Source organism: Cimex lectularius, unplaced genomic scaffold, assembly GCF_000648675.2.
Source record: "Cimex lectularius strain Harlan isolate CLEC.00 unplaced genomic scaffold, Clec_2.1 scaffold97, whole genome shotgun sequence".
NCBI lineage: Eukaryota > Metazoa > Arthropoda > Insecta > Hemiptera > Cimicidae > Cimex > Cimex lectularius.
The window spans coordinates 250,929-265,881 of NW_019392672.1; the positions used below are offsets into that span (position 1 = coordinate 250,929).

Consider the following 14,953-nt stretch of genomic DNA (forward strand, 5'->3'; position numbering starts at 1 on the left):
CAATGTTTGTAAATCCCAGGCCCTGAAGATGATCTCAATAAAGATCGAAACGTTGGCACGATAAAGAAAATGTTTTTCTCCAAACCTACATCACACCAGACCGCATCTCACGATTTCTAAATAAATATCGATTAACGGTCACTAATCACCACACACTTATTTATTTATTTATTTTCCGGCCGGCTAACTACTTCGGTCATTGCCGGCACCAATGGCACAACCAACACGTTATCTTTCTTACATTTTGAAAAATCTGCACTTTCTACTGATAACGTCATTCTAATTGGCTACTCTTCGGACCTTACGGTTTTTGTTGCATTTCTCTTTGTATCCCTCCACATGTGGTAAACTGAAGTATTTGACCATTTACATACCCACACATTCATAATATACATTTATACTAATAAACCTAGTTTCCTAATATTACAACTAAAGTGGAGGACGGTAAGATGGTTCTAACCATGCCGACCTCCTTCCATTCGAACGGTTTGTACAAATTCGACTCATCCATAAAACTAATCCTAAGGTTTTTTGACGGGCCTGTGGAGTACTCGATGTTCGACGACGCCACGTACATTCACTCATAACCTCTCACGCTAATAAATACGATCATACTAGAAAGGACGCAGCATCTCGGTAGTATTACTACAACCAAATGAAAGCGATCACGTTCCGCCTCGTATAATTCCTTTATGCGCTGGTAGATGTTTTTTACTAAAGGGTCCGTGGAGAATTTGTTCCGTATAGCCGAGATTGCGCTGAGTCTGTGCATATTACGAATTTTGATCTTGGCAGTTTAACAATCTCACTCAGGGCCAGCGATATGGCGGTTAGTTCTGCAGTGAAGATGCTGGCCGTGCTCGGGAGGGGAGTTTTTGCAATTATCTCCCATATATATGGCACAACCAACACCCTCTTATGTGTTGGATCAGTATATATGAATTTGGCTTCATTGTATTTCTCCCTTAAGGAGAGGAATGCTGTTTTGTAGATATACGAAGGAGTCTCTTCTTTTTCCACACCGCCAGATCATCTCGCACTGGAACGGAGGGCAATAGCCAGGGTTCCGATGTTGGGACCTCCGTTGTAATTTTTCATGGTTGTGTCCCTTGTGAACAAGGTTTCTTTTAATCTTATGGCCAATGGTCTCGTGCGGGTATTCAGCGTTCCATACATTTCTTCTAACTCAGCATTAAAGATAAGGTTATGTAGAAAGTGATCTTTTTGCGACCATCTTAGCACAATAGGACAGCATCAGTTGCGTCTTTCCTCGCCGGGCGGTAGTATCCCGTCTTCTACGCACACTCTGCAAACTGGGCTGGTCCTAAAGGCTCCTATTGCAATTCTTACTCCTGCCATATAATTAACATCTAGTTTCTTTAATATAGTTTTTCTGGTCGAACTATACACCATGCACCCGTAATTCAATTTTGGGCATAACAGCGACTTGAAAATTTGAAGTAGTGTTTCTCGTGAGGCACCCCATCTAAAGTTGTTCAAAAATTTCATCATATTAATGACTTTTTTGCATTGGACGGCTGTTTTCTCTATATGTGGATGCCACCGTAATTTTGTATCAAATGTGATGCCGAGGTATTTTACGTTACTCACATACTCAAGGGATTTCGTTTTCTTGATAATTGTAATTCCCTATAGGCTTTATTTATTTGTTTTTCAAATTCAGTTTGATACTACTTTAATCCGTATATCATATTACATGAATGTGTAAAGAAATGATCTCGTCTTGCCTTCAGTTTTGTCTTAGAGTTTGGTTAAACAACATGACGGTGAAATTTGAAATTTTGGTAATATTACGACATTATTGGAAACGAGTTTTCCGCCGCCGAAACAGCCCGTTTGGTGCGGCAATTTGAAGAAGGGGTATGCAGATGGTGACAATAGACAAATTTGAAATCGGTGACATCAGCTTCAAGGTGAAAGTGGGTTCTGGACGAAAGTCATTATTGATGAGGACGCTCTACTGGCCTCTGTTGAGGCATACTTAATTGAAGCATACTTAATTGGAAATAGACTGCATAACTTTGGAAAAATTAATCGCTCATTATGAATGGTTGCTCATGAATTGACAATTGAGCAGGTACGACGCCGAGTAGAAATTTGTCAATATTTTTTGAAAAATTCAAAAGAGCTTCGGTTCTCCAAAAGAATAATTACTTGTGATGAAAAATGGATAATATTGGAGAAACCCCAAGAAACAATGGCTAGATTGCAATCAGCCTACTCTACCAGTCACCAAACAAGGCTAATTCAACAAAAAGACTTTTTTTTTTGCTTTTCATTCCCCATATTAGCCATACCTTAAGCCACATATTTAGGGAAATATGTTATTTGTAATAATATTGTTTTATCTTGTGCAGTTTTGGGAGTTTAACATTTATCTACTTCATTAAATCTCTAGGTCAGGGCTTCCCAAACTTTTTAGCCAGCATACCCCTTAAACAGAAATAAATCCAGGGCGGACCTCTTGTATTCAAGTATTTAAAATTAGATACTTGTATGTAGCATTAGCCAGTCCATTCCTAATTAGGTGATGGGGAGAGATATCACTATGAAAACAAACATTAGATTGACATACTTAACTTTATTTACAAATCCGGAACACAAAAATCAAATTGAACAGAACGGAAGCAATAGGTATGTCAAACCTGGCCCAATTTCAAAAGTAGTAATTTGAACATGATGTTATTTGGAAGAGAGAGGTTGTTTTAGCCTGCATAATTTGGATATATTGGGTTTAATGTTTGTTAGCTGTAAACAGACACCGGGTGTTTAGTTATGGTAGCTGTATAGATAGAAAATCTAAGTTCGCATAGGTAAGATGTTGCAGATGGAAGAAGAACACGTTTTGCTTTTTCAATGAGTGGTGGACATTTTTTTGTTTTCCAGATAGAGTCAAAATGGCGGTAACTATCAGACTCACTGTGGGACTAGATTTCAAGGTGGAGTCTGAACAGCATTTGCAATACATCTTCTAATTGAAGATAGACTGGTTGGTTTGTCGAAATTGAAAACGGTTTGACCAGCCATTCATGTTCTTGCAACAACTGTTGGGAAGTAGTGCTCAAAGGACATGTCTCAACTTTGAAAGTGTTCACATATTTCATCAATGAATGTGCCATTCACAAGCTCCAGTTTGTTCTTTTAAAATAATCACTTAACAAAAGAAAACACTCCACCTCTTCCTTCCCAACAGATTCAACCCAAAACTGGATTTTTCTTTTGAACGCGTGAACTTTGTCATTAGCATCGAAAGTTGTGACCCTCTTCTCATGCAAAGAAAGACTCATCTTATTCATTTTAATGAAAATAACTTATAAATGCAACAGTATACATTCAAATATAAGTACATACAAGAATTCAGAATGTAATTCCAGTAGTTGTGAAAGAATGATGAAGGCCTCCCATATCAACACATAGTATTGTGAAATGTCTTGACTTCAATGGCCGCAACTTGATATAATTAATAATTTGAACAGACTCATCCAAAACTTTCTTAAAAGAGGCTGGCATTTGTTTCATAACTAAAGCATGTCTTTGGAGAACACAACTGTTGCTGCAAAATAAAATTTTCCATTCCAAAATTCCATTTTCAGTACTCATTGTTATTAGTTTGTTAATTTTGTTAATTCATTCTCCATTTATTATTGTAATTATTTCTTTTTCTCAAAATTCGCCATAGACCACAGTTTGGGAAGCACTGCTTTAGGCCTTTATCAAGCACTATTTTGTAAACCGAGTCGATAATATCTATGTTCTCTGTGTGGATCAATATTAGACTATCCGATGTTGGTAATGGGTAGTTCTTTTCTATTAATTTTTTGAAGAGATTGTTTCTTCCTACTGAACTGTTGGGAATTCTAGGATGGTGTGATTAGCATCAGCCAATGAAAACATTTCACATTGACATATTGTATTGTCTATTATTCTTACCTTATGCAGGTGATATAGCAACCTGTTGTGAGTAAAGCATAATTGACATAATATGGTGAAAAATCTCCTGGGTCTGTTTACTTTGCTGAACAAGGGTTTGGTTTGTAAGTTTGGCGTAGTAAAGTCCCTTGAGGTATTTCGACTCGTATTCTCTTTGCCACTTTATCCAAATCACTTTTCTGGTATGAGCGTTAATATCCATGCTTGAGATTTCCATTACAGATGTTGAAATTTCTTTTGCAAGTAGATCTTTGTTATTGTAAGGATTATTGCTATGTCTTTTTACCCACACGGAATAGACATTCCTATATCTGAGAGCCAGATCAAATACCAATTTCTTGATTGCCAAGATTGTTGGATTTTGATATTCGCTAATAATTTTCAAGGCTAACAACACACTTAGGCTATCTGCAAAGATTGATTGAATTTTTTACATTTTGGCCACTGATTTAAATGTTTTCTTATGGCTATGGCTTCTACTGAAAAAATTGTTGTTGTGGGGTTTAATTTTATCTTGATCTGATAGTTTTTATCAACAAGCGGTTGCTCCTCTGCGAGGATTAATTTTGACCCATCTATGTATATGACGGATGCTACTGGGCTATTAAGCCTTCCCTATTAAAGTCTGGTTGCCCATTCAGATCCTCTTGATTTGTTATGACTTTTAATTTTGTCATTGCTCAGCCCAACTTAAATCGGTTGGGGTGAATACCTTAACCTAGCATTTCTCACCTAATAAAACGTTTGTTCCTTTTCTGATGCAAGTGCAAAACACTGTGGTTCTAGGAGTGAAATAAGGTCATTGTGACAGTTACTGTTTACAAGCAATCAACCTCAATGGGTTATATTCTACCTCAATACTCATAAATAACCAAATTTTACTACAGGGTGGTTGAGCAACCATGGGATCAGATAAGCCCAGTCGACCCCTGGGCACCCTTTACACTAAAATTTGTCATATTTATATTTACTTGTTATTGCACAGATCATTTGAGGAGTGTGCATGCCACGGCCAACGTCCACACCCATCCAGATGTGGGAGTGACAAGAGGCTCCAAGAGAGGTGTGTGTGCCCCCAACCACCCCTTGCCACTGCATCAAAGAATCTCAATCCACCCCACAGTCCATACCCAGTTATCAGATACCCGTGGCTAGGCCCTGGACAAATGTTACAGACTTTTCAATAACTGCCAGGTGGAGAGACGTACACAATGGCCGACGGATAGCTTATCACATTTGAATTCCGGCGCCGGATAGTATCGAGGCATACGTCGATAGTATTGAGGTTGTATTTGACAGTAGTAGTCACTGGTCCCTGGCGGTCGTCCTTCAACAGTTTGGTGTTTTGGACAGAGTATTTTTAATAAGTTTGTTTATACTCTATCCGTTTTTCACGGTTGGATGATGTGGGACTGCGAGAAGTCGTGTGCAGCAGAGGCACACGGTGACCTCCTGACTACTGCAGTCGCCGTTGCTGCAGAACGTTCTCTCGCTGACAGCCAGATCGCCTCCTTCCTCTACAGGACCTGCAAGAACTTCCCCAGAGTATGTCGACATTTTAATCATTTATATTTTTTTTTATAATGTGCTAATTCACTAGTTTTTTTTCTCAATGTATGACCTAGCTTGATACAGCTTTAATGTGTAGAACAATACAATTGATTAAGTATCTGATCTTGGGTTTACTGTGTTGAAGAAAACTACAAGACTGTGTCCAAAAGTTCCAAAGCCAAAAATAACCACGTCCTAACTTGCCTGGTTAAAGGCATAGATGGTATTGGAAAAATGGGCAAATGTTCTAAATAGAGAAAATCTGCAAGATCGAAGTTGTAGTAAGCGCTAGGAAATCCACTTTTCTACACATTTCTATAAGAAAAAAAAAATCAAAATACAAATAGCCATTTGAAAGTCAAGACATTCTTTATAAACTGACAGGTTGTTTAGGAATGGTTAAGGTAAAACAATAGGAAAACACCAACAACAACAAACTAAGAGGTACAAAACACAAGGTCCAAACATAGAGCTCATCCGTGAGAGAAAACCAGTGTGAGGAAGTGGTCCTGACCAGACTCAGAATATGACACACACGTCTTACAGGTATCTAATGACACAGTGCTCTCCACCAATGTGTGCAAGCTGTGACGAACCACTCAATGAGGCACATTCTGGTGAGGCCACATTTGTGAGCATCTGTTAGATTGATGAATGATAGAGACGTTGATTAGCCAATAATATGACAGACCTCGTCGATAATCAGTCCAGGTGTCCGGATGAATAGTTTCAAACCCGTTGAGCCTCCAATCTATACCCGAAAATTTAACACAGATGAAACCGATGTATGATGTTCCAAATAAAATAACCTCAGTAAAAATGTAATCCAAAAATTAAGTCTTATTCATGATCTGATTTATCTTGCTCCATTCATTTGCCTTTTATATCAACTATAGATAGATATAATATTTCAGGGTATGGTATACTGCACCCTTTAAGAGCTATTGTATCCCCCGTGCTCTGCCTAAAGCACATCGGTGAGTCCTATTTCATCAAGAAACTTGATTAATAGGCCCGGTTTCAGTGGTTGTAGTTCTTCTATGGTCACATTGTACATCCCAAAACACTTCCTCCTGCGGGCTAGTGTAGCTCCGCAGTTTGTTAGTAAGTGTGTTGGTGTCTCTTCTGCTTCTTTGCAGAATCTACATGTGCCATCTTGGATTATTCCAATTTTCTTTAGATGTCCATTTAATCTACAGTGTCCTGTCAGGAATCCTGTTAGGATTCGCAGTCTGTTCCTGCTTCCTTTGACACATTCTGTGATTTCTTTCTTGCCAAAGTTGGTTAGAAAATTCTTGGATTGTCTGTGTCCAATAAGTGAGTTCCAAAGTTCGCTCATTCTCTTTTTATCCTTCTGTCTGAGGTATTCGTTGATAGTGTGTGTTCCTATTCCACAGAAGGGTTCAGGTCCTATTAGCGGTGTGGCAGCCCCTTTTCTTGCCAGGGTGTCCGCTTCCTCATTACCTTCTACTCCCATGTGTCCTGGGACCCAGCAGAGGCTGACTTTATTCTGCGAGCCTAATGTATTTAATTTGGTTTTGCAGTTCAGCACCATCCTTGAACTAATGGTATTTGAGCTTAGTGCTTTGATGGCTGCTTGGCTATCTGACATGATAGCTATATTCTTGTTTTTGTATCCTTTATTTAGGTTGAATTGGATACATCTTTCAATTGCATGAATCTCATCTTGGAAGATACTGGTGTGCTTTCCCAGGGGTTCTGAGTATTTGGTTCCGGGTCCAAACACTCCTGCCCCCGTACCTTCCTGCGTTCTAGATCCATCTGTGTACAAAAGGAAGGTGCCATTTTTGAGAGAGTTATTTCCCTTTCTTTCCCATTCCTTTTTGGTGCCCAGATGTAATCGGAATTTTTGGTTAAATTCATACCTCCTGTTCATGTCATCTCTTGGAGCCATGAGTGATGGATAGTTTTTCCACAGTTTGTTTCTGTCTCTCCATTTCAGTTTTATTCCTGATGGAGGTTTTATATCAACTATAGTTGAGTTATAATAAAATTTGTTGGTTAAAGCTAGGCAAGGAATCAAGGCAAGATAGCTCAGGTGGTTTTAGCCCCTTAAATATTGACCAAATTACTTCTTTCAATTATTCTTTTTATGCAAGGTCTTGGTTGAGATGAAAAAGTTAGTGTAACGAGCAGGATGGCAAAAGAAAAAACCTCCACCGATTACCACGAGTTTTACCTCTCTGGCAAAATATCAAGAAAAAATCGAACAAAGAGATACCCTTCCAATTTTCTCTACAGAGCTAAAAATAATTAGAAACCCCCTTTATTGCTTGCTATGTACTAAAAGACTACTCCAGACAAAATCCCATAGAGGTCAATCAACAAGTGCTTGCTGATCTTCAGGAACTTTTCCCTAAGGACCACTTAACTGTTTACACCGATGGATCCCTCATGTCTGGTAAGGTTGGATGCTCCTGGTTCTATTTATTTATGTATGGATCGAAATCCACTATAAAAAAAGACATTTTACAATAACAAAAAATATAAATGATATATGTAAAAATACAAATNAATTTTGTAATTGTAAGCAATCGGAAGGAGAAGTGATTATGGAATAGATTTTCAGATCATCAGCAAATAATAAAAATTTTGGTTCTGCAGAGATAGCAATTTATTCGGCGGAATTATTATCAATTAAGGCAGCGTTAACTTTCTTTACACTCAACCTTCCTTCAACGAAGAACATTATAATTTGCACAGACAGCCTCAGCAATCCAGTGCTTGCAAAACACATTTACTAACATTAAGAATTATATTGTAGCTGACATAAAAAAGACTGTCAACAACTTTTCCACTTTTTAAAAAAAGTCTCTTTCGTGTGGATTAAAGGACATACTGGCATCTATGGAAACAAAAAAGCCGACAAACTTGCAAAAAATGCTACATAGTTACTCTTCCCTCAAATCATAAGGATTCCTTATACAAGAACTTTTTCAAATATTGGAAACAAGAATTCATATAGAATGGCAAACTGAATACTCTGCCTCGGATAAGGGAATGGCTTATAAACCATTATTTCCACTTGTGAAAACAATACCGTGGTTTAACAAACTCCTAGACATGGCAAAAAAAGACATAACCACCATATATAGGTTAAGATATCTTCACAAGATTGGCATAAAACAACACCCAAATTGTGACACATGCGGAGTAAAGGAGGACCTAACGCACATAATGTTTCAATGCAGCCAACATTCGTCAGCCAGAAATAAATTCTACCAGGATCTGGAGAATGAAAGAGTAGAACACCCAACTACGGAAAGTAGAGCTCTATTCAAGAATCCCAGTGTATATAACTGGATAGTAAAAGTTTTAAATGATGTGTCTGTGAAAATATAATATGAACTGTTTAAATTGTATATATTCCTTGTAACATGGCTGTACAATTTTTTCATGTAAAAAAAAGAAAAAAAAACGAGCGGGATTTGAACCCCCTTCGGCTCATATGCCACTGCCCTACCACTTGAGCTACAGTGACTTCGATCCTCTCGGACACCAACTCCCCATTTCAACCTACAACCTTTTGAATTTTCCCTTTTTTTTGCCATTTTTCAAATGTTGAATCCTGCTCATGACACTAACTCAACCAAGACCTTACATAAAAAGAATAATTAATTGAAATTGTAAATTAATAGGCTCTTTGTGTTTGGGTTTAAAATCTGTATCAATTAAACATCTTTAAATTGTTTTTATTAAAGGTGAATGATTCATGTGGAAAGAATACATTACACATGGCCGCATCATGTGGGATGACAGAACTATGTGAGTGGTTGATAACCGCCGGGGCCGATCCTAACTGCAAGGACTCTGAGTCAGGCTGCACACCTTTGCATCGCAGTATATACCATGGCCATATTGACACTGCTGTCAGACTGTTGAAAGTGAGAAAATTCTCTCGTATATTTATCGCTCTCTCAACTATTTCAACGATAGTTTGTTTTTTCAGTATAGAGCCGACCTTGACATAATGAACAATGAAGGCCTCACGCCTCTCGACATGCTGAGCATGGATGTAGTGCGCAACATCTCGCTTATCCCTATCATGCCCTGTCAGGTGTACGTTTGGGGTACAAACTTGAACTACACGCTCGGAACAGGAACAGACGATCATAAAAAAATACCAGAATGCCATGAATTTTTCAAACGAAATTTTACTTCAATTAAACAGGTATTACAAATCTACCTTGAAAAAGGTGTTTCACTGTACTAAAGTAAAAGGCCAAGATTTTTGATTAATTTTATTGTAGGTATGCATGGATGAGTTTCATTCAGTTTTCACCACTACATTCCACTCGGCTTGGGTTTGTGGTCATGGGAAGAGAGGCAGACTCGGTGTTGGCAAGGAGCAGTCATTAGTGATCCCAACTGAGATGTTGACAAAGGGTGAGCAGTGCGAGCAAGCTGCTATCGCTGTAGACCATACTCTCATCCTCCTCTCCAATGGATCTGTAAGCGTTTGGAACATTGTGAAACCACTAAGAGAAAAATGTTAAGGGCAGTATTTTTAGGTACTTTCAAGTGGGTCAAACCAATACCACCAACTCGGGTTGACCCCATACGTAGAATCGAGCAACACGCTTAAATACATTAACCTAAGAAATGGTAAGTCAATAGGCATAGTCACAGGTATCGGTGCTGGAAAATACCACAGTATCTTTTACAACAGCTGTGGTATTCTTGTATGTGGCTTAAATGCGGGACAACTTGGTGCTAAAATTGACAATGACGATTTCATCACTATTCCTTCTCAAGTATGTCTCTCGTGTTTGTATATTTCAAAAGGTACAAAGTAAATTTTTATGTTTCAGCTCTCGATTCAGTTAAAAAATAATGTTTCTATAACTCACGTGGCAACAAGTAATGGAGCAATTACATACGCTTTGAACTCTGGCGACATTTTTGTTATTCACCAATTTCAGTTCAAAAGGATAGTCTCAAAGTTAGTACAAGGACAAGTTTAAAAAAAAAGTTCTCTTCCATTCTACAAAGCTTATCTTTAAAAACAAAGTTATATCACTTAAAAATAAAACTTTTAGGAATTAATTTGTAGAAATGTAAGTTTGATTGATTCAAAGTCACTTTTTTTTCTTCCTTGCCTTCTTAACTGACTACAAGTACTTATCGTACTTACAAGTAACGGTCTTGAAAATACTTTTTTTCATTCATTCTAGCTTGATTGTTTATGTACTGTTTTCTATTTGAATGTGTGCGATCTGTTTTAATTAAATGATCAAATTTGTTTTGATTTACAGGCAAAATATAATTAAGTTATCTTGTATTGGAGGCCAATTACACAGTGATTTTATCCAGGACAGTGGTGAACAGTTAAAGATTGCATTTCTTAATTCTAAAGGTTCTGTTTTCGTTTGGCAGAAAGATACAAATTTGCTGAAGTTAGTTGCTTGTTGAGTCTATAATCCTTATTTTGTATGTATAACATCTTCGTGTTCAAATCAAAGGTGCGAGTTTGGTATTGGTAGGAGCCTTTTGATCAAGGACATTCACCTGAACAACAACGGTTTGCTGCTCGTAAGCAAGAGAGGTGAAGCGTACATCGCTAGCAACAGAGATGCTAACAAGAGAGGTCCTCATATTTCACGGCCGTCGTTTAAAGACGCAAAATTGTACGAAAATTTCAAGCCACTTCTGATGTCTGTCGTAAGGATCCCAAATATTCATCGAGCTGTCGCTATTTCAAGTGATCCTAAAGGAAATAATTTTTCCGTGATACAGGTAAATATTTCAATCATGAAAAATAAAATGATGTAAAAATTGCGGTTTTCATAGACACACCCGTCAAATGCTTTAATCGATGTGCCTAAAGTAAGAAAGAAAGGGTTTGCCAGTGAGCTGAAAATTTTACTTGATGAGACATCAGAGCAAGATAATTTACACGACCTGCTGATAAATGTAAAATAAAAATTTCAGCTTTCATTTTAAAGAAAGGTTTTCAATATTTTTTCTTTTCACTATAGGTCAAAAGAGAGGTGTTTCCTGTGCATAGGTACATTCTTGCCTCAAGGGGTTGTTCTTTAGCGTTCCACAATGAAAAGGTCTTGAAACTTGACATAGAGCCAATGATATTCAATGAATTATTGCAGTACATTTACACTGGTGAATGCAAATTGACAAATATTGATGAATGTAGTAAAAGGTAAAAATTACAATTTCTCTAGACATTTTGATAAATAGTTAATAATATTCGTTGATTTCAGTTTTTTGGGATTAAAGGAGAATCCAATTACTCTGCTTAGGGAGGTTGCTTTAAATCTTGGTTTAGACACACTAAGCAAACAGCTTGAAAACATAAAGTAAAAAATAAAATCATTTCAATCGCAAATAAAACGAATAAATTATTTAACTTTAGGTACGTGGATGGAAAAATAAGTGCAAGTGATCATCCCAGGTGCGAAGATATATTTTTTGACAGGAGTCTTTTCCAAGAGTTCTGCGACATTAAATTTATCTCGGAAGACGAACAAGTTTTTCCAGCACACAAATGCATTTTGTCAGCGTCCTTGGAATATTTCCAGAGGATGTTTCTAGCAGGATGGTCTGAGGTAAAAAAGCCAACATGGCATTCATAATATTGGGCTGTCCGGAAAAAATGCAGGTTTTCATATTTTCTTTGAATTACTACTTTGTATAATCAACTGCTTATGTTTGGTGGATTATTCTTTTGTACGAATGGCAACACTTTTTAATCCTCTTCCAAACAAAATGGGTGTTTACCTCAGTAGCATTTTGTTACTGGGGGAAAATTTACTAAAATGCAATGCTTGATTTTCGTGTAATATCACTTCACGATTTTAAACTTGGTCAAAAATATTAATGAAGTCTGGGGCGATGGCAGTGTGAGTGAGAGCACAGATGGTTTAAATATTTTTGAGAAGGAGACGGCCTTAAAGGCAATGAAGGTCGCAGGAGGTTTTCTTCCCTAGATGATAATGTTCTGCGAGCTTTGGTTGAAGAAAATTGTAGAACAACTGCTCGAGAATTTGCAGAGAGTCTTTCAGTTAGCAAATCGACCGTTGCTGACATAAGGCAATTGGAAAGGTGAAAAAATTCGAACGTTGTGTATCTGCTGCAATAAAAAGCGCCAAAAAAAAAAAGAAAAAATTCTGAATTTTGCACAACACTTCTTTGCCGAAACAGAAACGAACCTTTTCTGGATAGAATTGTTACTTGTGATGAAATGTGGATTTTCTGGACAATGGTTTGATAAAGGAGAAGCAACACCACATTTTTCAAAGCCTCCGACTCATAAAAAAAAGTGATTTACTGCAGCTTCTTGAATCATGGCGAAACAATCGATGCTGAAATGTGTTTCTCTCAAATTGAAGCAATGCACCATTCATTGGTCAATCAGTAAAGACCGATTCTGTTACATGACAATGCTCGGCCCCATTTCTCACATGTGACAACAGAAAATGGTTGGATCTTAGTCACAATTATCCAGACCTCTCGTCTACTGTTAACTATTTTTTCAGACACCTGAGAAATGTTTTGCAGCATAAAAAATTAATTGATCAAATGTCATAAGAAAATGCGTTAATAAGGAAGACTTAAATTTTATTCTAAGGATATAGAAATGTTACAAACACGTTGGGAGAAGGGTATTGAAAGTGATGGAGGTTATTTTAATTAACAAAAAATGTTTAAAATCATTTATTCAATTGTTTTTATTTATGACCATAAACCTGCATTATTTTCCAGACAACATTAACACAAGACAACAAGCGTTTATTATAAAAGTTCCAAATTTCAGTCTAAAAATGTACCTTTGATTCATTTGGATTGTTCAGCGTTGGTTGTAAATCAATTTCTCCACTATATCTACACCAAGGACTTCTCAGATGTTGTAAATTCAATTGATATTGAAGGTTTAATAAGGCAAGTTTTTGAAAATATTTTTTTCAGGCTTGACAATTTTAAAAAGCTGCTTTATACAATCCATAGGCTTCTCCAGATCTCTGATCAATACCTTGCCAGCCAATTAAAGGAGGAATGCGAATTTGTACTTTGTACCTTGTTGTCTCTGCGTAACTGCACTTACATCTTGCAGGTCGCTTATAAATACAATGCTTTTCAGTTGAAAAAATCAGCTTTCGACTTTATCGCTCTTAACCTGAATGCAATGATTGAATCGAGGTAATGGGGATTAACCATTCTTTTTTATGTTTTGTTTATTCGCTATTTTGTCATTTTCAGACAGCTTGAATTGTTAGAGCCTGAGCTGTTGAAAGAACTAAGCGATCATTATAATGGTCGAATTATAGTTGATTTTCAGAAAAGACGTATTGTACCTTGCTTATGTGCTCACTCGGAAGCATTCCTCTCCTTTGTAAATAATTTCCCAGGTAAAGAAAGATTTAGTAAAATCTTATCTAAGTAATCTATTCGACATTTTCATATATTTGTAATATTGAGATTTTCATTACTACTTCAATTAATAACGAGTCAATTACAAAATTGTATTTTCAGCAGATAGGGTTTTAATCAATTTTGTCTAAATTCCACTGTTTGTTTATTAGAGGAATGTTTGGAATTGCCGAAATTGGACAACACCACAGGCCTGGAGGGAAAGAACATCAAAGGAGTAAATATACAAAAGAAAAGAACGCACAGAAAAAGTACCTCCAGTACTTCTCCAAATACAAACGATACACTAGAACAAAACATGAGATGTCAGGTGACGCCTGAAAGCCCAGAACTCTTTGGCGATGATTATTTTAACCTCAATTTTTTAAGCATTGACTCTTCACCGCCAAAGCGCAAGTAAATAAAATAAAAATCTGAACACGCGTCTGAAATATTGTCATGAGTTTAATACAGCGTTAATTTAGACATCTGCCAAAAAGATTGTTTCCAAAGATGACCAAAGCCAAGAAAAAGGATTTACACGAATTAGAGGAGAAGAAATCTCCACCTTTAATCACTCCTTTCAAAGGATGGGCCGTCATACCGCCACCTGAAGTAAATAAGGAACTCAGTAATAAACTCTTCGATACACCCAGGTGCGTTTTCTTGATATCAGAATTGTTAAAAAGGCAGCTAATAATAAAAACATTCCAGGATGTCAAAAGAGGATGGACCCAGCTTGTCAGAGGTCATTGCAATTGAACAGCAGAAGCGTACTAAATGGCTTCAGATGAAAGCCAAGCCTTTTCAATTCACACAGGTCATTATTATTATTTTTTTCATTTGATTTTTTCTTATAAATAATCTCATTGCAGATGGAAGATTCAGCAATTGATGATCTATTAAACTTTTACAATGCTGATCAGGTTTTTGATGAGAGAATCTCCGTCAGCCGAGTACTGTCAGAAGAAAAAGACATTCCTCGGCCAATCTGGATTCATTAGAAAAATTATATTTATTTATTCGATAAATGAGTTACAAAATGTTAATATTTTTATATATATAA

The 14,953-nt window shown here is 37.0% G+C and overlaps 1 protein-coding gene across 3 annotated transcripts; it reads left to right on the top strand.

Moving 5' to 3' along the window:
- Positions 1–5,243: 5,243 nt before the first annotated feature.
- Positions 5,244–14,953, top strand: LOC106667110 (inhibitor of Bruton tyrosine kinase). Of its 3 annotated transcripts, XM_014394816.2 has the most exons (19): positions 5,244–5,496; positions 9,225–9,407; positions 9,473–9,694; positions 9,774–9,974; positions 10,035–10,277; positions 10,335–10,465; positions 10,779–10,919; positions 10,986–11,259; positions 11,314–11,436; positions 11,502–11,680; positions 11,742–11,837; positions 11,894–12,086; positions 13,295–13,419; positions 13,486–13,677; positions 13,738–13,886; positions 14,061–14,304; positions 14,373–14,543; positions 14,602–14,707; positions 14,763–14,953. In XM_014394816.2, exons 1-19 carry the CDS (start codon positions 5,353–5,355, stop codon positions 14,889–14,891), a joined length of 3,246 nt encoding a protein of 1,081 aa, XP_014250302.1. In that variant the 5' UTR covers positions 5,244–5,352; the 3' UTR covers positions 14,892–14,953. The 3 variants fall into 3 exon arrangements, with proteins under 3 accessions (XP_014250302.1, XP_014250305.1, XP_014250304.1); XM_014394819.2 differs by lacking the exon at positions 5,244–5,496 and having other exon boundaries at positions 9,319–9,407; positions 9,478–9,694; XM_014394818.2 differs by lacking the exon at positions 5,244–5,496 and having other exon boundaries at positions 9,320–9,407; positions 9,460–9,694.

Excerpts from the sequence above, each read along its gene's own strand:
- LOC106667110 (XM_014394816.2), top strand. The coding sequence starts at position 5,353 with ATGATGTGGGACTGCGAGAAGTCGTGTGCAGCAGAGGCACACGGTGAC. Across the intron at positions 9,975-10,034 it reads TCCTCCTCTCCAATGGATCT|GTACTTTCAAGTGGGTCAAA; the intron begins GTAAGCGTTTGG and ends CAGTATTTTTAG. Across the intron at positions 11,437-11,501 it reads TACACGACCTGCTGATAAAT|GTCAAAAGAGAGGTGTTTCC; the intron begins GTAAAATAAAAA and ends TTTTCACTATAG.